The sequence below is a fragment of the Trichoderma gamsii genome (genome assembly GCF_001481775.2).
Source record: "Trichoderma gamsii strain T6085 chromosome Unknown Scaffold_52.2, whole genome shotgun sequence".
Lineage (NCBI taxonomy): Eukaryota > Fungi > Ascomycota > Sordariomycetes > Hypocreales > Hypocreaceae > Trichoderma > Trichoderma gamsii.
In genome coordinates this window covers 58,197-84,487 of record NW_020171389.1, presented here as the reverse complement: position 1 = coordinate 84,487, position 26,291 = coordinate 58,197, and the positions used below count along the sequence as shown (strand labels likewise).

General features: G+C 46.8%; 10 protein-coding genes across 10 annotated transcripts; 4 read left to right on the top strand and 6 right to left on the bottom strand.

Moving 5' to 3' along the window:
• Window positions 1–260: 260 nt before the first annotated feature.
• TGAM01_v209852 (hypothetical protein) lies at window positions 261–1,769 on the bottom strand (the record flags this gene model as incomplete). Its single annotated transcript, XM_018810081.2, has 5 exons — window positions 261–752; window positions 808–1,238; window positions 1,306–1,516; window positions 1,585–1,655; window positions 1,712–1,769. The coding sequence occupies 5 exons, from the start codon at window positions 1,767–1,769 to the stop codon at window positions 261–263; spliced, it is 1,263 nt and encodes a 420-aa protein (XP_018656698.2).
• Window positions 1,770–2,899: 1,130 nt separating this feature from the next.
• TGAM01_v209851 (hypothetical protein) lies at window positions 2,900–3,229 on the bottom strand (the record flags this gene model as incomplete). Its single annotated transcript, XM_024550651.1, has 2 exons — window positions 2,900–2,951; window positions 3,165–3,229. 2 exons carry the CDS (start codon window positions 3,227–3,229, stop codon window positions 2,900–2,902), a joined length of 117 nt encoding a protein of 38 aa, XP_024404600.1.
• Window positions 3,230–3,586: 357 nt separating this feature from the next.
• On the top strand, window positions 3,587–4,525 carry TGAM01_v209850 (hypothetical protein; the record flags this gene model as incomplete). The annotated part of the gene is made up of 1 exon (XM_018810082.1): window positions 3,587–4,525. The coding sequence occupies one exon, from the start codon at window positions 3,587–3,589 to the stop codon at window positions 4,523–4,525; it is 939 nt and encodes a 312-aa protein (XP_018656699.1).
• A 408-nt stretch (window positions 4,526–4,933) lies between these two features.
• On the bottom strand, window positions 4,934–10,149 carry TGAM01_v209849 (peroxisomal-coenzyme A synthetase; the record flags this gene model as incomplete). The annotated part of the gene is made up of 3 exons (XM_018810083.1): window positions 4,934–8,771; window positions 8,825–9,124; window positions 9,182–10,149. 3 exons carry the CDS (start codon window positions 10,147–10,149, stop codon window positions 4,934–4,936), a joined length of 5,106 nt encoding a protein of 1,701 aa, XP_018656700.1.
• Window positions 10,150–13,273: 3,124 nt separating this feature from the next.
• On the top strand, window positions 13,274–15,026 carry TGAM01_v209848 (major facilitator superfamily transporter; the record flags this gene model as incomplete). The annotated part of the gene is made up of 4 exons (XM_018810084.1): window positions 13,274–13,303; window positions 13,416–13,708; window positions 13,766–13,910; window positions 13,974–15,026. 4 exons carry the CDS (start codon window positions 13,274–13,276, stop codon window positions 15,024–15,026), a joined length of 1,521 nt encoding a protein of 506 aa, XP_018656701.1.
• Window positions 15,027–16,543: 1,517 nt separating this feature from the next.
• TGAM01_v209847 (hypothetical protein) lies at window positions 16,544–17,955 on the top strand (the record flags this gene model as incomplete). The annotated part of the gene is made up of 2 exons (XM_024550650.1): window positions 16,544–16,633; window positions 16,708–17,955. 2 exons carry the CDS (start codon window positions 16,544–16,546, stop codon window positions 17,953–17,955), a joined length of 1,338 nt encoding a protein of 445 aa, XP_024404599.1.
• Window positions 17,956–18,621: 666 nt separating this feature from the next.
• On the bottom strand, window positions 18,622–19,494 carry TGAM01_v209846 (NmrA-like family protein; the record flags this gene model as incomplete). Its single annotated transcript, XM_018810085.1, has 1 exon — window positions 18,622–19,494. The coding sequence occupies one exon, from the start codon at window positions 19,492–19,494 to the stop codon at window positions 18,622–18,624; it is 873 nt and encodes a 290-aa protein (XP_018656702.1).
• A 1,199-nt stretch (window positions 19,495–20,693) lies between these two features.
• Window positions 20,694–21,790, bottom strand: TGAM01_v209845 (hypothetical protein; the record flags this gene model as incomplete). The annotated part of the gene is made up of 3 exons (XM_018810086.1): window positions 20,694–21,182; window positions 21,274–21,684; window positions 21,755–21,790. The coding sequence occupies 3 exons, from the start codon at window positions 21,788–21,790 to the stop codon at window positions 20,694–20,696; spliced, it is 936 nt and encodes a 311-aa protein (XP_018656703.1).
• A 2,044-nt stretch (window positions 21,791–23,834) lies between these two features.
• On the top strand, window positions 23,835–24,675 carry TGAM01_v209844 (hypothetical protein; the record flags this gene model as incomplete). Its single annotated transcript, XM_018810087.1, has 3 exons — window positions 23,835–23,860; window positions 23,919–24,232; window positions 24,287–24,675. 3 exons carry the CDS (start codon window positions 23,835–23,837, stop codon window positions 24,673–24,675), a joined length of 729 nt encoding a protein of 242 aa, XP_018656704.1.
• Window positions 24,676–24,818: 143 nt separating this feature from the next.
• On the bottom strand, window positions 24,819–25,905 carry TGAM01_v209843 (vacuolar ATP synthase subunit D; the record flags this gene model as incomplete). The annotated part of the gene is made up of 6 exons (XM_024550649.1): window positions 24,819–24,974; window positions 25,039–25,145; window positions 25,198–25,572; window positions 25,629–25,639; window positions 25,703–25,815; window positions 25,891–25,905. The coding sequence occupies 6 exons, from the start codon at window positions 25,903–25,905 to the stop codon at window positions 24,819–24,821; spliced, it is 777 nt and encodes a 258-aa protein (XP_024404598.1).
• Window positions 25,906–26,291: the final 386 nt, after the last annotated feature.

Genomic DNA, 26,291 nt, shown 5'->3' with positions numbered 1-26,291 from the left:
GTACGGGTTAGGTGTGCCGAGATTTGATCCGCATCTTCGGGTGGCAGCTGTGACGATTTAAGATTGAGCCAACACAGGGAAATCGTATGGATGGCTTGATCGATGTACCCGGGAGATGAAAATCTCGGCCAGCAATTCACCAAAGTTGCATTCAGGGCCTCTGTGGTTGAAGAGACCAATGGCGGGTAACTCATAACAAAGGGATCCGATAGCGTAGAGGCAAACAGGCGAAGAAGATTCTATCCGAAAGCTGTCAGCACCTAACAACAGAGAGATTCTTTCAAGAGGATCTTTATCCCAACCTGGAGATGCTTTGCTGAGAAGAATCCCAGGCACAAGATGATATCCTTTGTGATATTCATAAGAACTTCGACGATGCGAGGATACTCGGAGGCATGAAAATGGCCCGCAAAGACGCCATCTCGCAAGAGCTTGTCAAGAAAACGTCGTCTTCGCAAACTCTTTGGGTCTGGGTCCAGCTGGGCTATCCGAAGGAGCACTCGATATGCAGGATACAAAAGCTCTATGGACTCGCTCTCGGGTGTTGTGGAGGGTAAGAAGAGTAAGGTGGGGAAAACAGCGTCCTGGATCACGTTGTCAACGCCAGCAGACAGTATCACGTTTGCCGGGCATGTATCTAGGAAGAAACCAATAATCTGCAAGCCTTTTATCCTGACTGCTGTGTTGTGGTCTTCGGCTAGCGAAAGTAGAATGGGAAGAAATAGGGGCCATTGGCGACCCATCGTAGCTTGCTAAACCTGAGTTAGCACTTATGCTTGGGCATTCTGGTCTTTTTAAGTGACTTACACTGCACAGCATGACTGCCCATTTACAACTTGAAGCAGCGTGGACTTTTTCGCGTTCCGGTGAGACAGTATCTAGAGATGTCCTGGCCTGTGTACCGGTAGGCTGCTGAGCGATTTGTGATGGCCTCCCAGAAGCAGTTAACCGAGTAGACGATTTAGAAAATAGCGGCCGAAGCGTGTCCTGGACTAGGCGTTGGGTGATGAAATTATCTAATCTGTCATCATTCAGATTGGATTTTAACAGGCGGGTCGCAAGCCGTGACGACTCTTTCGTTGTCCAGGCATCGTTTTCGTCAGTGTACGCAACGACACGTATCAAAACTGCGTCGTCGAAGAGAAAGGGCTCAGAAGGCGAGGTGCAGTAAGGCGAGATGATGGCGAGCAGTGCCAGTCCGACTTCGGCAGCCAGAGAATGAGCAGCATAGTCGGAATCTAATCCACGTCGTGTGAATGGTTTAGTCTTGGGAGAATCTGTTTGACAAGCGTCGAGAACCCTTACCTTGTATGGCGGTATCAGTTCCAAAAATGGGAAATTTCAACAGCTTTTGGGCCACTGAATCGACGAGGCTTCGCACATGTGATGACTCTTCGTTGAAAGCCGGATCAGAGGCTTCTATCGATAGAGACTGCTGGTCTTCTTGGCCATTTGCGCGGGTAGCCAAGAGAGCATCGACATGGTGAAACAGCTCCAGGCCTATATCACGAAGTGCCTGTGGATGAGGGACGGTGAAATGTGAGAATAGAGCCACGGCCGAGAAATGATGCGTTGGGGGCTCACCACTGGAGTAGCTGCATCATTTAGCTTGGATGAGATTTCTGGCAAACTCAGATCCTTTTTCTGAGATGCTCCTGCTGAGAATTGGCTTAGCGAAGTTTTATCTAAACACACGATGTCTTGAACAAACCAGCTTGAACTGCACGCAGCCTTTCACGGTTGCAATCACCAAGCAAGGATTCATGCATGGTCAGAGCCTTTACTGATTTGTTAGTCGAAAAAACAATGACTCTTGACTGTTAACTCGGATTATGCTGAGAGAGCATGCAGTTTACAAGTAGCCTGGGTCAGTAGCTAGAAAGATGCCGAGCTAAGCTTCAGCGTTCTAGGCACTTGCTACGGGGAACATTGACGTAGGGACAGCACAGTGTATATATCAAGATAAACTGTATTTCTATGCTATTGCTGTACCTCAGGTGAATCGCTTGATAGAGCTGATAAACGGACCGCAAGGCTGAAGTCTCAGCATATCAGACGTTCTACGATAGCATCTTAGACAACATCGATCTGGATGGATGACTCTGGTATGAAAAGATAATCTGGATTGAAGCAGACACCATGTACTTCAGCTCAATCAAAACCATCCAGTCACATCAGGGCTAGCTATTCTTGATCAAGGGGCCGCATTGTTACAATCTACTTGTTTACGTGGGAGACAAATCGTCATCCCCATGTGTTGTAGACAATGTGAAAATGCCAATACAGTTCTTACACAGCGTACCTACAAGAGCTTTTAGACGTTAGCGCTACTCCCAGGGCTTTCAGTCGTATACACAGAGTGTCGAGAGTGGCAGATCAGATAAGCCGATTTGACTCATGCGTCCAGCCGGCCCTGCTTGCAGAGAACTCAAAACGAGCCCTCCACTCACAAAGCACTGGAGTCGAGGCCTTCATCCCCTGCGCATGCGTAAACACTTGCAAGAAAGAAGAACGACTTGGCTTAGAGGCGATTGTTGAATGGATAGAACTTAATTTTCATCACATAGGCCTCGAGATGGATGTCGAGTTGAAAAGAAAAAAAATCATCACTTACCATTTCGAGGATTCATTGCGGATGAGACGAGTTGGAAAGATATGGCAATGGAGGCAACACTACAGAGTAGACAGAATGTTAGCGGCTTGAAAAGTAGCGCAGTGAAATAAACATTGACAAAGATGATAGAGTCCGACATCAGAGATCTTGGTATGGTAATTTAGGAGTCATCAATAATGTTCAGTAGCAGAACTGGAAAAAAGGTTTTTCATCATAAAGTCGGTGGGCAGGTTTCTTAAAGAAGAAAAGACAGAAAGAAGAAATTGTGGTGCTTACCATTTGACATCACAGCGAGTATACCGAAGCTCTTACCGAGAGTATCAGCAGGTAGTGTCTCCTAGAACATCAGCGTTAGTCGACTGACGTCTTCAAAGGTACAGCACAGCTGGGGTGAGAAGGCTTGGATCAGATGGTGATGCATGTTTTGTTCTGCGCTCAGGAATCGCGGGAACAGAGTGTGAAAAAATCATCATGAAAGATGGTTGGAGGTTGGTGATTGCGAAGTAGGCAAAACGCCTTCGAATGGTGAGGCAAATACTGCATTGCTTACCTTTGTAGCTGCGGCTGGGGCTGTATATCTCGCTCATCCCTAAAGAATGGCAGCAGCCCCAGCATTCATTGGTGCAAATTCGACACCAGCCACAACATTGCGCGGCGAGTGTGTTTGTTGAACCAAGTGAAGAAGAGTGAAGCAGAGCAAAGAAAAATTTCACAAAGATTTTGTAGTAGCGGAGCTCTGCCGTATCGATATGCAGATACACGGTTAGATTCGCACGCTTAGGTAAATAGCGCCTCGAGCTCTAGAGCTTCTTGCAGATAGGTACGTACCTGAGTTATGCCCTATCGGGGAAAAGGCAGCGCTTCTGCGCTGAAACGAAGAAAATATAGTGGGTCCAGCTCGCTGAGACTCTCACTCCAAGAGAAAAAAGTTCTTTGGGCTGTTGATGCTGTACAGCGAAGAAATAAGACATCATGGCAGATCGAAGACGAGTCAACGGGCCCGGCAGCTCTACCTTGCCGCCAGTCTATGACGATGGCGAATTAAATGCAGCTTCGCGTCGCCAGCGAGCACCTGATGCCATCCGGCCACTCTGTGAGACAAAACCCATCCCAACCATATGCAGCTATATGAGCTATCACGAGAATTTGGAGACTAAGACTTTACGACTAGATCTCAAGACAGGGGTAACACCCTCAGCATCCGGCTCAGCCTATCTCGAGATTGAGCCCAGAGAAGGCGAACACGGCTCAGGCATGAAATTGACGTGCACCGTCCATGGACCCAGATCCCTTCCACGCTCTGCTCCTTTCTCGCCTTACATGGTGCTCTCAACCCATGTCAAGTTTGCTCCATTCGCCACGAAACAGCGCAGAGGCTATCTTCGTGACTCCAGCGAAAAGGATCTCAGCACACACCTGGAAACGGCCCTCCGCGGAGCGCTGATTGCTGACCGGTGGCCCAAGAGTGGCGTCGACATCGTCGTCACGATTATCGAGGGGGAGTCAACTCGGCAAGACGCGGTGGAGCGGCGAGTCGAGGAATGGGACGTGATGAACGTGCTGGGCGGGTGTATTACTGTTGCTTCTGCAGCCATTGCCGATGCAGGTATTGACTGCGTCGACACTGTTTCTGGAGGAGTAGCTGCGCTGGTGGCGAGCAAGGATGGCAACGATGCCTCCATTGTGCTGGACCCTGTTGCGCTGGAGCACGAGTCTGTTATGGCTGCTTGCTGTGTGGCATATCTGCCCAACAGAGATGAAGTCACAAACCTCTGGTTCAAGGGCCAGCTACCCTTGTCTGCTTCATACAATCACCAATCACTAGTTTCAAGGGCGGTGCAGGCGAGCAGAGGAACACATGGGTTGATTTCAGCGTCTTTAAGCGAAGCTATTGGCAGTACTCAAAACTAAGGTACATATCTTGAATAATAATAATGACGATAATAATGATAATGAGTACAATGCATGCATACAAAGTTTCACGAGGTACTCAAACTGGGCATTAACGTCATCTATGTTGATATGTATTGTGAGGCGGCCAACATACTGCATGAATGTAGATGATAATGCTGTTGGGATCAGAAAGGAAACTTAGTATTTCGCTATCAGAGCAATACAAGCCGTCATTTCGTCATTATCCATCTATCTAAACTAACGATTTCGTTCCAAAGAAAAGCATCAACTCTCCCAGTTCCCAACAAAGCATAAAGCTAACCCCCTTTTCGCTGATCATTCTACTCACGTATTATGTCTGTCTGTCATATGCGAGCAAGGTGCGAAGCGCAATCATAGTCCTGTACAACGCTTCACTTCGAAGCTCTACTCAATCGCTGCTCTCTTTCCGGTATACTTCTCTGCAGGCCATCCCTGCATTGTCCACCTTTCTTCCACAACATCACCACCCATAATGAGCGTATGTTCCAAAAGACAGCTATCATCCTTCATCGTGGCACCGCTCAGCAGTCTGCTTCCCGAACGCATCACACACCTGTCTCCAATATTCAGTCTGTTCAGATCAAACTTGCCCCTAGTGTTGATATGAGCCACCACACTAGCATCGTCAATAGCAACTCTGTCTCCTAGCTTGATCAAGTCGGGCTCTGTAAACATCAAGCTGGGATTGCCATTGGCAAAAAGGGCGCAGTCTTTGCCAATCTCAGCGCCCAGTGCTCGGAAATACAAAACGATCCAGTTGGTTCCTGTTAGGAGCCCTATAATACCCTGACTATGAAAGCAGCGCCGTCGAAGCCTCTCGATGCTGAGGAAGATCTGCCATCGTTGACAGTAAGAAGATTTATCCCAGTCATAGTTTCCAGGCATACGGCGACCTATCAGAATCCATTTGCTCGCAATGACAATGAATAGTGCCAAAGCGGCCAACATTGTGAATGCGATAGCCATGCTTGCCCAAGACATGAGGAATAGTACGCCAACATTCAATACATAGCCTATGTCGCGGCGGACGAATCGATTCATCAGGTGGTCAACCACTTGTGCGCATATGACAACTGGGGCATTCCAGTAAAAGGTGGTGAAAATGACGATGAGTGAGGAATAGCAGAAGATGACAAACTGTCCGAGCACGTGGTAAGGCGCTCGTTTGAGATAGAATGCACGTCCAAATGGAGACAAGTCGTCTGTTTCCGTCGTTTCTGACGCACGATCATCTGTTTCGTTTTCAGAGGCCGCAAAGCCCTCCTTTTTCATCTCACCACGCCTCGTTTTTGAAGTGCGCAGCTCGGCGAGCGTTTCCTCACTACTCGAATGAGGAATTCGAACTTGTATGTTACTCTCTTTGGAATCTAAATCCGTCTTATTGCCAGTGAGAGTGTCATCGCTGCGTATATGTCGCATGCGGGTACGGGTACGGGAACGGCTCAATTTCTTTTCATCAACTGCCGTGCTCTGGCCACCTGAGAGATGGACACAGTCGCGGCCTTTTGAGCCCACAAAGACACCACCAGATGCATAAGATGCCCCCCGGCGTGTCAGGGAGCCAGAACCCATAGTAGTTTGACTGCCAACTGTCACGCCGGGGAGTAGACACACTCGATCTGCGATCATAGCACGGTCTTGGACTGTGATCTTCTCGGAACCAGTGCCATCCGACGTAACGAAGCGAGAGCGAGAACCAAATACGACATCGTTTCCGATGTCTATCAGATGGTAATCACCAATACCGGGACCCGTCCCTGGCCAGTAAATTCGCTTGCCTATTCGGCCTCCCAGTAAGCGTAAAGCAATAGATGTTGCTTCGTAATGCTGGCCAAACATGACTGTCATGTCGTGTAGGCGCGAAACTGGCAGCAAGGTCTTCATTAGAGCTGCTCGCCACGTAACAATCGCTCCCTGGTCTCTTGCAGAGGCAATAGTCATCTTTCCAAATACAGCATCCAACAGCAACTTCACAACCAAGGTAAAAGCAAAGAAGATGTACGGACTGGCCATACTTCGCAGGATTAAAGCAAGAGAGTGATATCCCACCCGTGTGGGGGTCGAGAACCAGTCAAGAACACCTCGTACTGGCGAGATATCTGGGGAGGGCATCGTTTCTACCATGCCGAGGATACCACCCAGCCAAGGGAGCAGCGACAGGATCCATACGAAGAATACCAGCGGCACAGTAAATAAGCATGTGAGAAGCACATGCGGTTTTTGCGCTTGGTTAGAAGAAAGGGTCCGGTTCTCCTCGTCAGCATCATCAAGCTCCCAGCTCGACGAATTCGCTCCTATGCAAGCATTGGCAGGAACTACTGCACCAGGGGCTATGATTGATGCTGCACCAACAGACGCATTCTCTCCGATAACAATACGGCCCAAATACATCGACGTATTGCCCTCCACAGCAAATGGACGACACATGCATTGTGAGAGAGTTGCCCCATCTCGGATATCAAGAAGATCCCACTCACCAACTGAGGTGCCGGAGATCTGAACATTCTTGCCAATCTTCGCTCCCATCAGTCGGTAATACATGAGCTTCATGCTTCCATTCATATTGAAGAGTCCCTTTCCACAAAGGCTGACAATCTTCTGGACCATCCACCAGCGCGTGTGGTATGTCCCCCACATGGGATAAAGCCCCTCGCGATAGCGGCCAATGATCAGCCATTTCGCCGCGATGCCAAAAAAGGGACTGACAATTCGAATAACGAATCTTGAGAATACAACCGAAATCACCACATTGAACAGCCGACCCAGCGTATGGTGATTTGTTGGCCAGCTTTCCACGTAGCCCAAAGCAACAATAAAGGCGGTCCATTGAATTGCACGACGCAGAGGATAGATAACGGTGAGCGGAATCAGCTGAAGAAACATCACGAAGGGGTTTGTCGAGCTGTAAGTCTTTGAACAGCCAACTTTGTTATCAGTGACTGCATTAGCCGGTTGAAGTTCTATTGTTTTGTCGACAAAAGTAGCAATAGCAGAAACAGTCCCTTGGTTGAAGACAAGCTGGATGGGAATCTGGATAGCGAACGCAGACCGTAAGGCTGATACCAGACGCCCTGCTTTAAGAGAATCTCCACCGAGAGTGAAAAAATCAACGTTGGGTACTATGTCCCGTGGGTCTCTGGAAAGAACATCTGCAAAAATCTTTTTGACTTTTCCTTCAGTAGACGCCTCAAGCACCTGCAAAGAATCAATGTCCATTTCTGCAAGTAGCCGATCCAGCTCGTCATTATCGACGGCGCCAGAAGGATCGAGTGGCAGGGGATCTGGCAGCAGGTATACGTGTTCGGGCACCAAATATCCGTGAATGGTTCTGGATAGCTGTGCTTTCAATGCATCTGGCTGCTGATTCAGTGCCCCTGAATGTCCTTCAATCGGGCTAATAAAAGCTTGCAATGACCCCCTAGTGTGATTCTGTTTGCAGTAGTGCCTAAAATTGCCAGGAACAATGGCGTCCAAGCCAGCAGACAAGGTACTATAGTCAATAGCACATTGTAATGTCTTGATTGTAATTGAGAGGTCGGTGTCGGGAGGCGGACATGTAGCCTCCCAGTGCCTGTTCAGATAAGATGTGTCATCTGTTAATTCTGGTATCCCACATCTCTGGCCTAGTCTGATTCTCAAGACTTTGTTGTTCTTCTTTGGAACATCATTCATATAGATGATGAGAACTGGCCATTTGACTTGCTGTAATGACAAACGCAAAGCGGTCTGTAGCATTTTCAGATCGACGCGAGGGGTATTTGCAGGGGTTACCAACACCACTGCAACGACTTCTTGCAGCACATCGTGAGGCACCGAAAAGGCAAGAGTTTGGAGAATACGTCCATGGAGAGGCGACTCCGGGGACATGGATAAGCGCATAATGGCATTTTCCACCTCGAAGGGCGAGATGAGCTCACCACCTCGGTTTATAACTTCCTTGCTCCTTCCAGTGATGTAAAGGTAACCGTCTTTATCCATGTAACCAAGATCACCTGTGTCAAACCAGCCGTTTGAGTTGAATGGCGACTTGTCAAGAGTTCCGTCTGGTTTGAGGTATCCGGGAAACACAGGCGCACCGCGCACGCAGATCCTCCCTATATCGCCCAATGGGACAGGATCATCCGACCAATCCAATATGGAAAGCTCTGGCCCTACGCTGACGCCTGATGTACCTTCTCTGTCCAGCTCGTAATTAAGTGGCGGCGTTGATATTGGCATGCATCTGTTAATATGTCAGTACGATTGATTAATATAGATTGACATCACATCTCTTACTCGGTCATTCCATAGCTTGGAAGCACAACGCATTTGAATGTATCTCGAAGTTTGCATGCCAACGACGGCAGGAGACCTCCAGCAGCATTACATGCCAATCTAATGCAGCTCTGTTTCAAGGCCACTTGACGGTCCGAAGCAGCGGCCAAAATAACAGAGTGCATTGATGGAGATGCATAATACCACGTAACGGGAGTTTCTTGGACTATATCCCAGAATAAGCCGGGATCAAATGCTGCACAGCATACTGTCGATCCACCTGCGAAGATAGGAGCAAAGATGTTCCTTACCAATCCTCCACTGCCATAGATGTTAGCCAAGGCTATCTCACGCGTGCTCCTCTCCTGTTACACTTACACATGGTACAATGGCATCATGTTCAGACATATATCCGAAGCAGTCAGACCCCATGACTCTACAACGAAGCTAATGCCAGCGATAATAGAATGCATTGTCATGGGAACAACTTTCTTTGTACCGGATGTGCCACTTGTAAAAAGTATCAATCCAAAATCATCTGGTCCATTGTGAGGAGGATTCTGGCTCGGCTGCGAAACTGCAATGCCGTCAAGGTCTTGGATTTCGATCTTGTCGTTATTGTCCCACTTGACCACGAAGACTTGAATTCCTGCTGAGGCGACCCAGGGATCCCCTAATTCTAGTCTTTCATAGTCGTCTCTCGTCGTTAAGATGAACTTGGCACCAGCTTGTTGCACATCTGCGCGGAATTGCTCCGCGCCAGCAGCAGGATTGATTGGCGCAGAGGTATAATATGTTGTAACCGCGATACAGGTCGCAGCAAGCAACGGACCATTGGGCAAAGCTATTGCGACAATCGGCTTGCGAGTCAACTTCCCAGATGGAAGTCGAAAACTATCAACAAATCTTCGTAGCCCATTGTGGGTTATATAGGTTCCTGGCGTTGATGATCTCAGAGCTGGCCTTGAGTCGTAAGATATGAAAGACGCAAACGATTCATAAGATTGTTTAACCATTTCCGAAGTGTCATGAATAATTTGTGTTGCTCTCTTGTCTTTATAAGACCTGGCATCTTCTGGCATTAAGTGATATAGTCTTGTGAAGCATTTGACTAGAGGGAACGTCGGCCATGATCCCGGTAACTCGGTCAATAGTACACGAAGCAACGCCAGTGGTCGAGAGGAAAGATGCGGCGTGTCTGGAATCGCCTCCAAAATCCGTTCCTTATCAACGCCCGAACCTAGAAGACGTCGAAATCCTTCACTTGTGCTAATTTCAGATATCGGCAGGGAGTACAGGCTCTCAAGCAAGACTGAAAGTCCTGGGGGAGAATGAGGAGAGTCCATCTCGAGTTGAGGTTTTCTTTACCAACCAAAATCAGCTGTTGTGCCGCACAATTGCGTTGAGCGATTGGTTAGGAGTCGTTTACGCAGGGCTGCCACTTATAGAAAACACATTAGAAAAGACTTTTGAAGCAGCGGGGACCCAAATATCATATACATAGAGGGCATTGGCGATCGAGCGATGACAATTGAGATAGATATTCAGCTGGACGGGCGATCAATTGAAGATCATAATGGTCGTTGGGGAGGCTACACATACCAGTTGCAGCATGGGATTTTCCCTCTCTTTATAATGTCATGGCCATTCGAAAGAATGGGATGTGAGACACCACGATGGAAGTCATACACTTAGGGCCGATCCTGATTCCGAAGATTGGGAACTTCCAAATTGATGATGACTTCATCAATTGATAAGATACTAACAGGAAGCAGGGCTGACGATATTCAGGGCTTCGTGTTCATGGGTCAATGGTCTCCAAGCTTTCTTGTTACAGAGTCGGCTATGTCCGAAGCTTCATATCCAGGGTTGATCGTCGAAAATTCCAGTGACTATAAACAAGGAACTTCATTAACAAAAGGCGGCTATCAGTCTTGGTTATTGCAACTCACCATCGTAAGATGCCTACCTAGGATGGTGGCTGTCGTCTATCGGATTGTAGAAGAATACGATATGTCTGTGAGATGATGGTTTGGCAAGTTCTGGCAGGAAAAGCTGCCGATCCTGGTGACTAGGAGTCTTGATTTGATGATGCGATTTGTCGACTAGCTAAATACCTGGCCGCACAGAATGAAATGATAAGACATGTCTAGGACCAAAAGTGCGATGCCTCGTTGTCAAAATCTGCTTGGAGGGTTATCAGCAGTTGGATCATCGTCGACTGGTTTTTCGCGCCTTCTGCGCGATGGGAAGTGATTATGTACCTCTTTATCAAACTGACGCATTGGATTTCGGAAAGCATATAGGCCTTTTGAGCATGAGGCAGGATTTCTGCCCATACTATTGCCATGGTAGGCGCACTGAGACCTCTTGGGATTCGTATACTTGGGTCGTAAAGCACTTATAACCAAGCTAAGGAAGCCCGCCTGGACTGTCGGAACGCAAATCTACACTTGCCAGGCCGTCCGAAGATGTGGCCACGAAATCCTTGATTCGTTAGGGAATGCTTGATAGTGACAAGTCGCCGAGTGGGTGGCAGCCCGGGGCTCTCATGCTTGTTCCGCCAAATTCTGTTTCCCGACTGCGCCGGCGATCCATACCAGTTGCTGCAAATGGGGGACAATAGCTACCCAAGCCTCGCCCCTTGAAACTAAGACCAATATGTGATCCATCCAGAGACGCACGAGGAGAGCATGTGGGGAGGGATTGATTAACACGGGTAATTTTTGCCGTAGGGTTGGTTGGCAGCTCTTCCCGATACGACCCCTCGGGCAGACGCGAAAAAAAGAGGGAGGGATGCATTCCTTGTCCATGACTTGTCTTGAAAGGCGACAAGAAAAGAGCTGGCGACTGCATTTTTTTCCATATTCATGATTTCCCATTCCTGGTTTCTTTGTCGAGCGCCAACGCAAATCGATTGCAGAAGCAAAATTGATCGCAGAGGCAGGAAAAGGAGAAAGGGCACAACTGCACGTGCCCTTGAAGCTCTCGGCACTTAACCGAGGACATACGAGATGCAACTCCACGGAGCAGTGCCTATTTTTGCAAGGCGAGATGCACCAAGAATGGTTCCACGGGCTGAAGATATTTCTGCAAGCCGAGATAGAAAAGAAAAATGGCTGCGTTGGGGGGGGGGGCATTTCTGCACACCGAGATGCAACTCTACGGGTCAGTATTTCTGTAAGCCGAGATAGAACGAAAATGACTACATGTAATGTATGCTAGAAAGCTTCTCGTAGCTATGTAGCAAGGGCCCTTTACTACCTTATTAACGTAAGACATTGCTTTTTATGAGCTGTCCAACTTGGGCTGTGGGTAATGCCCAATTGAAAGGAAGAAGGCATAATGTTCACATTGTAGAAAAAAAAACTCATTTGGACTGAGTTGATCCGTGCTCGTAGCTGCGTTTCCTTCAATGTTCGTGTTCTCCAGGCGAAGTGGGCCTGTATTGTGATGCAGGCTGGCCTCAATAGCATCCATAACGGCTCTTCATCCTTGAATGTTTTCTTATTCCATTATTTGGAGGGCTAAAGATAAGTGCAAACACGTATACATACTAATAAGCGGCGTAGATTCAATCATCGATTTAATTCAAAATACAAATCGTTCTAGCATCTTTTACCAAGCTTAATATGTAGAAACTGTTGCACGAGTCCTCACGTGACCTATGCAAGGTGCCTGTCCGTTTGCAACACCATGACACTGATTCTTTCTTTCATTCAAGCCCTTAGGGCTTGCCTCTCTTTTAGCTAGATTTATATCATCTTTTTTGACGCTCTTGATGTTCTTGAGCACTTTTCAGGAACTAACCTCAAGTACTGTAGGCAAACAAGTGGCTGCAAGGCTTTGTTAAATTACCAAGTGGGGCTACATGTAATTTACAGTATATCCACGGGGAGATTGAAAATCTGCCCGTCGGTCAAAAAAAATAGCAAGTAAGAATAGACTGGGCTTGTTATTGATTTTTGTTCAATAGTGTAGCAACGTATGTATTTCTGCCTGATAACTCAGTTGCGCAGCAGATCGGCGTCAAGCACGAGGCCGATGCTGCCAGTTCGAACAACAAAGCGAGCTGCAGTTGAGTCAGCGCGGTCCGGTATCAGGAGAAATCTTCCCCGTCTGTAAGCAAGCAGGTTTGTAATCTGTTGACTACATGTAATTGCCTACTGTAGCCTGTAACTGAAGTTTGGACGGCAGCGGAGATATATAGTGCTAGCAGCTGAGCGAGAGTCTGTCATGTGCGAATCTAAAAGTTGTATAAGAGTCAGGCATTTCCCATGATACTTATACAAAGACTACTATCTTTTCGCAAAGCATTGTTTTACCTTTTGTATTGACCTACCTAACCGAGATCTTGACAAATGGCGGCCTTTAAAGGAGAAGGCCGCGGAGTCTTGCTACAGACTAACCCACGCAACCAAAATTCAATTATATCCCGTGTCGAAGATGGTATACTGGAAAAGAATAATAATGAAGCGAACATACAGCACCCCAGAGATGGTATTTCAACATGGAAATGGGCCTTAACCTGCGTAGGCCTTTATTTGGGGGCTTTGCTTTATGGTCTGCTACACTGTACTAACAAAGATGGCAACTCGCACGCTAACACCAGCATAACGCAGGTCTCGACACAACAATTGCAGCCGATGTTCAAGGTTCAGTTTACGAGGCGCTCGGTGAGATCCAGAACCTGCAATGGGTTGGGCTGGGCTTCCCAATGGCGTCCGTTGCTGTAATCCTTTTGATGGGCCGGCTATATAGTATGTTTAACATCAAATGGCTCATGATAATAACTACCGCTATTTTTGAGATCGGAAGTGCCATTTGCGGCGCCGCTCCAACCTCAGATGCTCTAATCATTGGCCGGGTTATTGCTGGAATTGGTGGATCTGGCATGTACCTTGGGTCAGTGTTTAGCCACTTCTAGAGCTGTGATATACATGTTGGCTAATTTGGAGATAGAGCTTTGAGTTACTTCTCAGTTTTTACGACTAATAAGGAGGCGAGTCTATATAACGCCGGCATTGGTCTCGCATGGGGTTTCGGCTCAATTCTTGGACCTGTTATAGGTGGTGCTTTTTCTGACAGCAGTGCAACATGGCGTTGGGTAAGAATCAAGAAGAGCCTACAATCTTTTGAGAAAGTATCAAGCTGATAAGCCCACACATAGGCCTTTTACATTAACCTCCCCCTGGCCGCTCTTATGTCGCCTGTGTACCTGTTTATTTTCCCGTCCTTCCGTCCCAGCAGGGATCAGACAATGTTGCAGTCTCTCAAATCCATCGATTCGGTGGGCGCCATATTGAATGCAGTCGTGTTTGTTCTGTTCATGCTCGTCCTCACCTTTGGCGGAGCTACGTGGGCTTGGGGCTCAGGACCAACCATTGCAGTATGGGTGGTATGGGGGGTGTCGTTGACGCTGTTTATCCTCCAACAGGCATTTTTTATTTTCACTGACGCGGAAACGAGGCTATTTCCATTACACCTACTTAAAAGCAGAGCGTTGGCGCTTGTATGTGTTGGTACAGCTACCTCGGCCACTGCTGTTGCTGTTACGATATACTACGTCCCGCTCCTGTTCCAGGTTACCCGCAATGACTCTGCCCTTCAAGCCGCGGTGCGCCTGTTACCTTTTATTGTATTTTTCATCTTCTTTGTCATGGTGGCTGGTGGCTCCCTTCCTGTAGTACAGCGCTACAATCTCTATTACATCCTAGGTGGAGCCCTCGTTGTTACCGGGGGCGCCTTGCTATTCACTATTACGCCTGAGACTAGCGTGGCCCGCATCTATGGTTACGAGATCCTTGTGGCTGCCGGCGCCGGTCTTCCTTTTCAAAATGGCTATGCCATCGCTGCCTCAAAGGTCGCCAAGCAAGATCGCGCCTCAGCGATCGGGCTAATCAACGTCGCGCAGATTGGCTTCATGGCCTTATCGCTTGCCGCTGCAGGGGCCCTGTTCCAGAATCTAGGGTATCAGTCCCTAAGGGACGCGTTGGCGGATTTTCACTTCCCGGATGATTACGTACGGTCGGCACTGGCAGGAAAGATCTCGCCTATTTTCAAGTCCGCTGATTCGGACGTTGTCGATGTTGCCGTTCGCGCCATTTTCAGTACTATTCGACGAGTGTTTGGAATGTTGGTTGGAACCGGAGCGGTGCTCCTCGTCGGTGGCTTGCTGATGCCTTGGGAGAAAGTCGACTTTGCTCCAGCTGCTGAAGATTAGAGACAAGGCGCGGTTACAAAAAACGGTACTTCTAGTAGCGTGTGTGGTAATAGCACGTTGTGAGGAAACAGAGTGGAATACTTATGTGTAACTGCCCGTGCTGAAGTCCTAATTACGTGAGATATAGATATAGTATTACTAAAATTGGATTTGATATTGTTGGCGTACACATGGCATGAATTGATCGCTCTCAGGCGTAACAATACATAGTTGTAATTTGGATTAACATAACTGAAGTTTGATGACTACAAGATGGGCTCCAAAAGTAGTGCACCGCAATAGACGCCATTGAAGATTGTACATTTAAAAAGTCCAAAATGTACAAATTATGAGTGTAAGGCTAGTTCTTGTTTGGATCACAATGCCCGACCAAGTTACCAGAGAGCAAGAAGTAGACTGCCGTGGAATAGTCTAGACCGCCTGAGTTGGCCGAAAGCAGTCTTGATATTGAGATTTTCGATTTCGCTGTCCATAATACAATACAATAGTCAAATGTATATTCATATGGTATACGTCACAAATCAACCCGTAACATGAGATTGGGTCGGTAATGTGGGTATAGGAAGTCGATGAAGTTGGCGAGCGTCCCTGCCTTCGCTGCTTAAAATTAACGCCTCCAGTGAACAATCAACCCTACCTTCCTGCAGGGGAAACAATAGAAGGGGCTACGGCGCTTTCCTCAGGCTTTCCTCAGGCCCACTCTTTCAGCTTGATCAAATTCTGAGGAAACTTATCTACCGTAGTGAAGCGTGGGGTACGGAACCCCACGGCTTAATCAATGACCCGCTTTAGCTCCAGGAACTTCCCGACCCCTGTTGCAAATCGGGCTGATTATTGAGATTACCGGCTTGCTTATCCCGTCTCAGCTGTACGGCTGAGCTGGACTAATAATCAGGATTGTGCTGTAGTGGCGTTCAATTAGACTCTACGCTATTTCATGGAGTATGTCAATGTATTGTCATCCAAGATCGAATGCGTAGTGTCGCTACGCAAAAGTACTAATCAATAACGACCTTTGCCAGCTGCAAGTTGAAGTCTAGTTCCTTGGATAGTTGCGACTTTAGACCAGATACGTAAGGCACACTTTGTCCGGATCCTCACCTACTTTCGCATTCGGGCAAAGGTTGAGCATAACAGCTATGGATAATGCCGAATAGTCAGGGGAGTTCGGGGATAAGGTGGATGGATACATTAACACTAGCAAGGTCAAAACCCCTCGCTTCGATATTCATACCTAGTCCCTCATAGTACATATCAACGGGGATGTGGTTAATTTGCTAGGTGAGCTTAGCTGGACAGCAATCCAGCCGATCGGTGTGCTTCAAGTTATGTAATCGAGATGGCTACCAAATCCTGCACCATGTTTGATGACAAATTAAGAAATGTGTTACCGGCTTGTGCTTGCAGACTCAAAATTCTCAAGGACATGTTCTCTTCTGTCTAGAAGCAGAACAAAGCTTTGGAAGACGCTCTCGTAAGGGCTTGCGGATCGCCCAACATCTTTCTTCGGCGACCAAATGGATCCGCATAACCTGCCTGCGGGGAATTCTCGCAATAGGAGAGGTCGGCCGCGTCGTGACGGAGACGGCGTACGCGAGGCAATCAAGGTCAGCGCTGCCACAAAGCTTGAGAGGGCGTCCATGGGGCTTGCTCGAAATGAAGGTCACTAAGTTGGTTGCAGGTACGACGAGAGCAAAACCGTATAGCGCAGCAGACTTTTAAGGCTCGAAGGCTCGCAGCTCAAGCTGAAACCGAAAATCGCATCGCTCACCTTGAAAAAACCATAGAGAGCATAGTCGAGCTGTTTTTAGAAATGACAGATAACGTTATGAGTTTTGCCTCAGTTCGGCAGCACTCAGACCTATCTCGACACATCCGGGACTCGATAATCCAATGCCTGTCGTTAGTGCGTGGCAGTATTACCGTTACCGTTGATTGTGAAGGAGACAAATCCGAAAAATCTTGCACGGATCTAGTGAGCAGCCAGACGCAAGATTGGTCCCATCACGTAGCAGTGCCATCGACGGCTCGCTCCGATCAGATTGCGATAATCTCGGACTTTTATGCCCCTTTTCTGAAAGATGGCAATAACCCTAGAAAAGCAGAGACGCCTGCTGCGGCTTCAGAACCGGTCCTTGGCAGGTGTTTAGACGCAGAGCACCCGCTCAGCTCCGGAGTCTCCAATCCATTCGATCCCAGTCGAATTTATGAGTTTATACGTCCGGCTTATCCACTACAATCGATAAACCTTTACTCAAAATACTCGCGAAGCTCTGTTAGCATCGAGCTAATTCGTTGTACACTAAACTTTGCTTATAATGTTCTGCATAACGCGGTGGATTTATCGACCGGTTTGGTGGCAAACATGTTCGGGCTGTCTCTTCAATCACACTCTAAAGAACAGCTTTTAAGCAAACTTCTTTGGTCGTTAGGACCAGGGTCCACGATCTTGGGAGAATTCGCCAGTTTTGACACCACCATCAGCTCTCAAGAGTCTGAGACAGGCGAACAGATTCCGGCGTTTGATATTATCAATTATAGCAGGGACCCATCCCTCATCAATGCGGAAGGTGTTGTCATTTGGTTGGACTCCATTGGAGTCCGGAGAATTGATGAAGATACACTGGAGGTCCCAATATGGGATCAAGCCACGCCCCCGGATGTCGGAGGCGTGGTCCCAGGACTTTTCCCGGGCCGATACTCCTTCTTGAATGCAGATGTTTTTTTCTCACCAACGCGAAGCCCAATTAGAAAGGGGAAAGCGGAAATGACAAGAAGTTCAAAAACTTCTACGGCTGCATGCACCACTCGCATATCTCAGTCGGCCTTGTTCCGTTATTTGTCCGAAGTGTCTGTTTGTTTGAATTCAGGCGTTGCTTATCACCGACAGCATCTCGTTAGACTAGTCATGGCATCGCAGGTGTGTTGAAAATTTACTGCTTCTTATTTTCTTATCATGGTACATATTTGTGAGACCGTGTGCACAATAGGTCTGTAAATCTTGCTATTACAAGGACGCCTTCTGTCGTGCCTCGCAAAGGATTTAATACCTCCAACTAGCAGAGAACATGATGGCGTAGGAATACATCAATTCAGACTCTCTCTTAAAGAGCACCTTCATATTATCGTCGCCAATACGACAGTCGCAGAAATGGCAAATCCAATAAATGCAAGTGTACCATACCGCGATCAGGGGATCCAGACTAAGTTGTTAGAGTTAACTGATATGACACCCCTGAGCACTGTTACGAACTGATCCCTCGTAAACATTTAATTCCCTTATAGGGAGCTCGTTTCGTTACAGTAACTGCTACAATAGTGGTTATTGGTCTACTCTTTTGCCTTGTTGGATCCAATGGTTGTGGCTCATATCTGAAAAGGTGAATTGTATTCTCTACCCCACCAACTCAGTATCGACCGAAACAGCATTGAGTATCTGATGATTGAAATAATAAAGTATATATGTAAGTAGTGCTTGAAAATAGAGCGCAGAGCCAGGTCAAGAGTGCTGCAGCAGACATGTTTAAGCAGATTAGACAGCTTATTGCCTATAAAACTAGTTCTTGCTGGTCCTACCGACTTTCGTCCATCTATTTTACCTCTTCTCCCACATCGACTTGTTTTGCTCCACGAATTGTTCCAAGCTCTGCGATGGGTGGCCGATAATCTTCTCGAACCAATCGTTAGTACCAGCCAAAAGTCCATCACGATGCATTCCGGCCGCTGCGTTGAAATGTTGCTCCAGGTAGGGGATTTCAATGCCCGTAAAAGACTGAATTAATACACCAGCACCGACTTCTTCGTAGCGAATTTCTCTTCCAAGGTGCTTTGACAGAACATTGGCAATCTCGGGCGGTGTCAACTCTGTAGCGCCGAAGAGAGGATATGTCTGTCCTGCATGGCCGGCAGGGTTCTCAAGCAGCGTAGCGATCAACTCTCCAAGATCCTCGGTGGAGACTGAGGCAAATTTGCCAGATGGGCCAAAGGGAACAGCAAAACGATCTTCTTCCCTGATCATTTTCCCAGCGAAAAGAAGCCATCCATGGAATGTAGTTGGTCGCAAGTGCGTGACGGGTGTGTCAGCCCAATCGAAAACTCGCTCCGCAAGCCAGTGGTTAAGAGCAGCATTGCTAGGGGCGTCTGCTCTCGCTGTGATCTGGGACATGTTGACGATGTATTCGGCTTTGGCTTCTGTAGCTGACTGAGCAAAAATGGCACTGGCATCGATGAGTCCTGGTCGTACAGGGTACACAAAGTAAGCTCTCTTGACGCCTTCGAATGCACGTCGGACTGAGCGCAAATCAAGGAGATCCCCAACGACGACCTCGGCGCCTTGAGCTTCAAGCTGGCGCGATTGATCGTCCTCCTTGTGAACAAACGCACGCACAGCAAGACCTTTCTGCAACAAATGCTTGATTGTAGCGCGTCCCGTGGACCCTGTGGCGCCAGTGACGAGAATTGGGGCCATTGTGGAATAAATTGGTTATAGTAATATATGACTTCACGAAGCTGCGAGTTGACGTTCAGAAGTAATTGTAACTTTTTTCGCAGCTTATTGTAAGACGCTGATAGATTATAATAAGAATCTCTTGATCTGATGCCATGTCCCTGACGTTATATTTATACAACACACACATGTATGCGATAACATGAGCGCATCACGACCTGGCTCTAGCCTTGACGATTTGGGAAACCCTTGGTAATCTGTTTTACCTGATTTGGTGATTAGTATTCCTCGCTGCTACTAGAGACATTTTGGCCAGAGCTTGAAACTGGTTGGGGTGGCAGGACTCATCCATAGGTAGTAATCACTCAATTTCAGCCTTGGGTAGCTGCGAGAGGCCGTAGAATTCCTTCCGAAACGTGGGTCTTTGGAAGATATTTGCATCAGTAATCTGTTGGACCCATAGAGGGTCACTTGAGGATGCCGAAGCGGACCAAAGCAACCCGCGTCAGATACAGTTATTGTTTCATGATTATCAATATATACAGCAGCCTTGAATATCTTTGAAAGACGATATGAGCACCGTGTCGGAATTTGGTTGTTTAGTAATTATGGCATATGGTTCAGTAATCTTAAATAAAGCCACATATTTCTCCTGGCGAACTAAGTATATGGACTGCAGGTTCTATGGATTCGTAAATGTACTGCTGCCTTAAAATTGGTAGGCAATGATGTTCCGTATTGGGTCGAAAGAGATACAGTAGTTACGCCGACGGCGCAAGCGTAGCAACTACGAGATACCCAAGATAGGTACCTAGGTACCTTGCCATTGCGAAGATTTCTAGAGACAGGTAAGGTAGGTAAGTAGGTAGGTAGGTACATATAGTATTTAGCTAATATTGTGCCCGCTATCACTTATTTTCGGCAGTTTCTTCTACATCACTGTAAATTTTTCAAGATGCCAATTTAAATTCCCCACGTGGACTTGGGTAATGCGGACAAGTAACCCTCGTTGCTAGTGGCAAAGATTTCTTCCCTCTGCCCTATGGCATTTCTCTATTATAAAACAAGAATCAATGATGATGTAACGCGATGTGTTAACTTTTGAGAGTCACAGATCAGTGTTGTACAAGGGAGTGAAGGGGTGCAACGAGTTAGATTACTGTCGAATGGCAGAAAGTTCTCATTAGGATGCTGTAAAAGGCTGCATTCTCTCCGGCCTCCTATTTGTTGCTTATTCCTAGTACCTGTATCAAGGTGTCATCTAGATTCTCCTTGGCTAGCTCTAAAATAGCATTCCATTTTTCGGCACGAGCACCAAACGTGTTATAACCCCAAGGCGCATAACAAGAGGCCGATACAGTTTCAATGTATCCTTGTAACCACTCGCCACGCTTGATGCGTGCTTCACCCTTTGCTGCAAGATCGTCCGTGGAAGCTTGGGTTACTTCAAATTTTCTGCCAGAAAGTCGCTCAAGAGCTGCCAATACTTCATTTTGAGTTAACCGCGGGAACGAACTGACGTAAACATTTTGGTTCTTGGTATCATCTGCATGCGTGAGCACAGAAGCAATAGCCTCCGCAACGGTCTTTATGTTGGTGCAGCTGAATTCTTGATCACCAGAATCGAACATGGTAACTTTAAACGACTCAAGATCCCAGCCCATTACACCCATGCCAAGATTCATTTCTCGCGCAGACTGGGTAAGCATCTACAAGAGATGGATCAGCCTCTAATAACCCCAAAGTCCCTGGAGAGGGACGGGGGCGGTTTTGGGAACAATGAGAATAGTTATAGCATACCCAGTCGAAGAACGGGCCAGTAAAAACCCTTGTCCAAGTAAGGCCCGCTGATTCTTTCCCTACGAGATAGTCCCCAAATTCCTTTTTCCCAGCAGTAAATGAGATCCGTTTCTCAATATCAGGCAATGTTGTGTCGCCACCATATTCGCTAGGTAGAAAGCGCTTTACGCCGGCACGGATACAGGCATCAACTACAGTCTTTTGATCTGCAACTCGTGTTCGAGGAATGCAGGAAATCACTGCGTCCTGCCCTTGGAAAATTGAAGCAAGAGAATCTTTCGAGTAGTCGGTTTTATAGACTGTCACTGACGCAGCGTAAGCCGTTGCTGAGGATTGCCGAACAGCCACTGAAACCTTGAAGCCGGTGCTGATAAGAGCCGAGACAACAAGAACGCCTAGATTTCCAGAGCCCTACACGGAAAGAAAATAAAAATTAGATATAAAGATCTGTGGTCAATTGTACTTTGTGCCACAAACTTACTCCGAGTACAACCACTGTTTCGATTTTGCTGGACATTATGAAGGGAATGTATGAGAAGACAACTTAATTTACTCATGAGGTATGCATTGATGTGTGAAAGGAGTGAAGCGCTTCTGGAGATAACATGACTTTATACATTTCGCTTTCTGACAAAATGGCACAGCTTGATAACTACTGCATCAATAATAGCAACAAGTTCGTATTTTAACTTGATTAGTTTTCCGGTTATTATCTAGCTTATTCATGGATCAATATTCCAAATCATGATTTGGAACTTGATTATTAATCGTTCCTTTCATATAGTTACTTTGAATCAGATAATAACCAATCAAACCATCTCTGAACTAGATATTACACCTTTGACCTTGTCATTCGTACTTTCCTGTATTTTTGATCTCAATGACTATAGAGAATGGGGCACATTCGGTGGATTCTTAGACTCAGGAACAACACGGCTAAACATCTGAATATAGAATGCAGCCCCTTGCATATTCCAGTCAATCGACAAGCTTTTTAGACAATACTTTGGGCTACAGGCGCGGGGTTTTCTCTCTCTCTCTATATATATATATAGTAACACTTACGTGCTCATAAAAATAACTATTGATTTAAATGTCTGCTAAGAATTGCTTGGTGTGGAAAAATATCCAGTTCTAAGTTAGCAGAAACCTGCCTTATCCTCAATGTAGCCTCGCCTGATTGCGCAATGCGCACGCGAAAGTATAAGCTTTTGGTATCAGCCACAGCGCGCCGCAGAAATGATCCATGCGGAGAGATACTTAGATTAAGAAAAGCGGACACTCATTTCGGTTTCTACTGTATGCCTACTTGCTGCAGTTCTTATAGGCTGTGATTTCATGTGTAGTCACAATATACAACTAACTTCTTGTCCATTCACAAATAAAAAAGAAAGAAAGAAAGAAAGAAAGAAAGAAAACTAAGCTTTAGCCAAGCTTTATTAGTTCCCGCTTTAAGCCAATCACGTTGAATGATCAATCTCAGTACTATCGCCGCTGAGTTTATTTATACTAGCCAGGCAGCTTGCTATTCTTATTTCAATTCGGAGTGAACTAGGAAAAGGATTTTATCTCACAATTAGATGGGAATTTGCTGCGCAGCCCCGGAGCAAAACAACAGGGTGCTAACTACCTATACATAGGGTTCATCAGAAATAGAAGTGAACTCGCAATTATACAGATAGTAGTAGCATCGTTTCTACTTTATGTATAGGTGTTCATTGTGCAGATAGTTTTTCTTTTCCTGTTCATGTTGGAGTTGCTTGTAATTGCTTGCAAATACTTACAGCAGCCGTCAAGACGTACCCTAGAACTCCGCTACGTTATAGATGTAATATGTTTTATTAATTGATCGTTTTTCTTTGTGACTTATGGTATCTTTGCACTATCTAACAGTGGAAACACACAATCATATTATCAATATTGCAGAAGCTCTACTCGTATATTGCTTTTGATCTGCCGCATCGGGTATTGCAGCTACATGTACTCATATGGATGGCTTGATCAGAGTGTTTAGCCTCAGTATATAGGTGCCCTTTTTTCAGCTGGCAGGAAATCTAGATAGATAGCCCCAAAGCAAGGTAACAATGTCTTTCGAACAAAGGCATTGATATAAAAATACACCTAGCTCTTACAGCTCACGAGATCAAGTTCTGAGGATCTGGCAATCCGGGTACGTAGGAGGGAGGTAGTGGTTTAGGAGGCTTAGTCATCTATATCCTTTCTTAGATTAGCGTCTCTTTCACAAGCATTACTTCTCGTAGCTATGATTATTATTTTCCTGACATTACAGAGTTTATACTCAGCTTTTGTGATTGCTTGGAGATTTCTTTTCGAATAAAAAATAAAGAATCAAAAAGTAAAACAAACTTGAAAAATATCTTCCTACATGATATAAAGTCTAATTGTTTTTCATCAGTTGTACTGCCAGCTTAGGTACTTTTACAAGTGGCGCAAAATCCCAAGCTCGTGTTTGGCGTTCTAGGTTGGCGCTATCCCTCTGAATGCGATCCAGGATCTCCCATACTGATTGATGGCTTCTTCACCAACACTAGGCTTTCAAGATGGCGTCCGATATGCCCATAACTACGTACGTGTCATTGCACCCGCGACGCGTCGTACATGGCAATAAGCTGATCTTTTCGTAGGGTATATGTTCAAAACCTAGAAGAACGGGTGAAACCTGAAGTGCTGTCGGGAGCATTGAAGACCATTTTCTCCGAGTTTGGGAATGTAATTGATATCGTGGCCAAGAGAAACCTCAAGGCAAAGGGACAAGCATTTATCGTGTTTGATCAACCCAGCGCCGCTCAAAATGCCATTGAAGAGGTCGAAGGATTCGAGCTCTTTGGCAAGCCCTTGAGAGTTGCGATGGCCCGGATGCAGAGCGATAAAACCGTCGAGATCAACTGCAGCAAGGATGAATTCGAGACTCACAAGCGGCATAGGCAGGCAGAAAAGGGTAAGAACTGCTTGAACAATCGAATTGGTCTCCTCAGCACTAATCGTCCCTCAGATAAACGCAAGGCGCTCGAGGCAGCCGACGAACAAAGGCAGCTCAAGAGAGCTGCCGGTGCCGCAGCCGAAGCTCGACCATCGAAATCAGCGAAGCCGTCGGGCTTGAAGTCCACCAGCGCCCCAGCATCAGCTGTCGTGCCAGACGAATACCTGCCACCGAACAAGATTCTCTTCATCCAGAATGTCCCCGAAGAATATGACATTGACGGCCTCAACGCGATCTTTGGCCGGTTTGATGGGTTCCGAGAAATTAGATTGGTTCCAGGTCGACGCGGAATTGCGTTTGTTGAGTACCAGAATGAACAAGGCGCTATTACAGCGAAGGAGAATACTGCTGGAATGCTGTTAGCAGATAAACCTATCAAGGTTACCTACCAGCGTCAATAAGACGTTATTATCACTGACGTAATGGGAGGTGCATTTTGGTGTTTCGGTATATACTTCTGTATTATGGCAATGTTCGCAGTCTACAATTACAAGGGCAAAGAAATTATCAACGGGCCTTTGCTATAAGTTATGTCCTTGTGCGCTTAAAAAATCACGTCGTCATCGTCCTCTGCGGCCAATATATCTGTTGGGCCTGAATCATCTGCCGCAGCACCAGTATCATTCTTCGCGGCGGCTTCCCTCTTCGCCTTCATCTCGGCATCAGCAGCAGCAGTATCTCGCTGCTTCTTGTTGGCGACCTAAACAAATAGAGAATTTCAGTATTCGCTGCAGAGAGAAGAAGCCATGTATAGGTCCTCTAACCTTTTTCAAGCGGTAAAACTCTTCACGGTCCAGCTCGTCCAGTTCGGAGTTGATATATTTGATGGTATTCTCGGTTCGGGGAATGATAACGTGCTCAATTGCGTTCACTGCATCGAGTTAGCCAATGTGATAGAGCATATGGTTCTTTAAGAAGCAAACCTCGTCGATTAACCACTTTGATAACCTCATCCAGTATCACAAATGCAGTCTGGAGACTTGCCAGCTCTACCAGAGCTTCCACCGCACGTGCATAGGTCTCTCTGCATCGCTGGACTTGCTGTCCACCCTTTCCTAAGCCAGTGAGTCCAAAGTCGTTGTTGCCCTCTGTCAGATAACTCTCAAAGGATGGCAGAAGAACACCCGAAACGTTATCCTGCTTTGTACGTATTCGGAATCGAGCCGATTTCGCGGATTCTTGAACTTGGTATCCAATGTCGCCGCCAACAGCGTAGCTGACTTCAGCAAGAGAAAACGCCGCAATCTGCATCACACGTCCCATCTTCCGCTTCGCTTCGTCGATTCGTCGAGTAATTTCTGAGGTTGTGTTAGTTTGTCCAAGAAAAGCGCTGGTTGAAACGGTAATAGCTGACCTCGGAAACGTCTGTCGTAGCTCTAGTTAGTGGCTGTATCATGAAAAGCAATTACAACAGCATTGGTTACTTACTTGGTCAGCGCCTCGCTTTTCCTCTTGAGCAAACTATGGCCAGTCTCAGCTCCCTTGAGCTTGGCCTTCATGATACCGAGCGATTGCCGAGTAGGGAAGACGGCCTCACGATCCTATTAGACAGTCAGATATATCAGGTCGGTTGCGGTAGCAACAGAATCTATTAATAGCCATGTATTAGAACATACCGCAGCACCAGACATATTTGCGAGATTGATTAGGAGCTTCTATAAATCGCTGGGTTGGAGTTTGTCGTTGCTGTATGGATGTCACTCGCTATGCTTCGATAAGTTGCGTACCTGCAGATAGCTCCCCACGGCTGGCGGCGCATGCTTTCCCCCACAAAGCCAATATCACTATAAGCGGGCATCTTCCGCCTGCCGCTTGCGCTAGCACCGCTACCTTCCATGGTCGTGGCAGGCGCCTAAATATTTCTGTCGCGATAAATTATATGTACATGTAGTCTTCGCGTATTGCAGGCTGACATCCGACATCCCGACGGCAATTTCTGCACAAAACTATTCCAGCGACAAAACAATGGGCCTCGTTGTATAGCTTCGAGAATATCGGCATCGCAGTAACCTCTCCA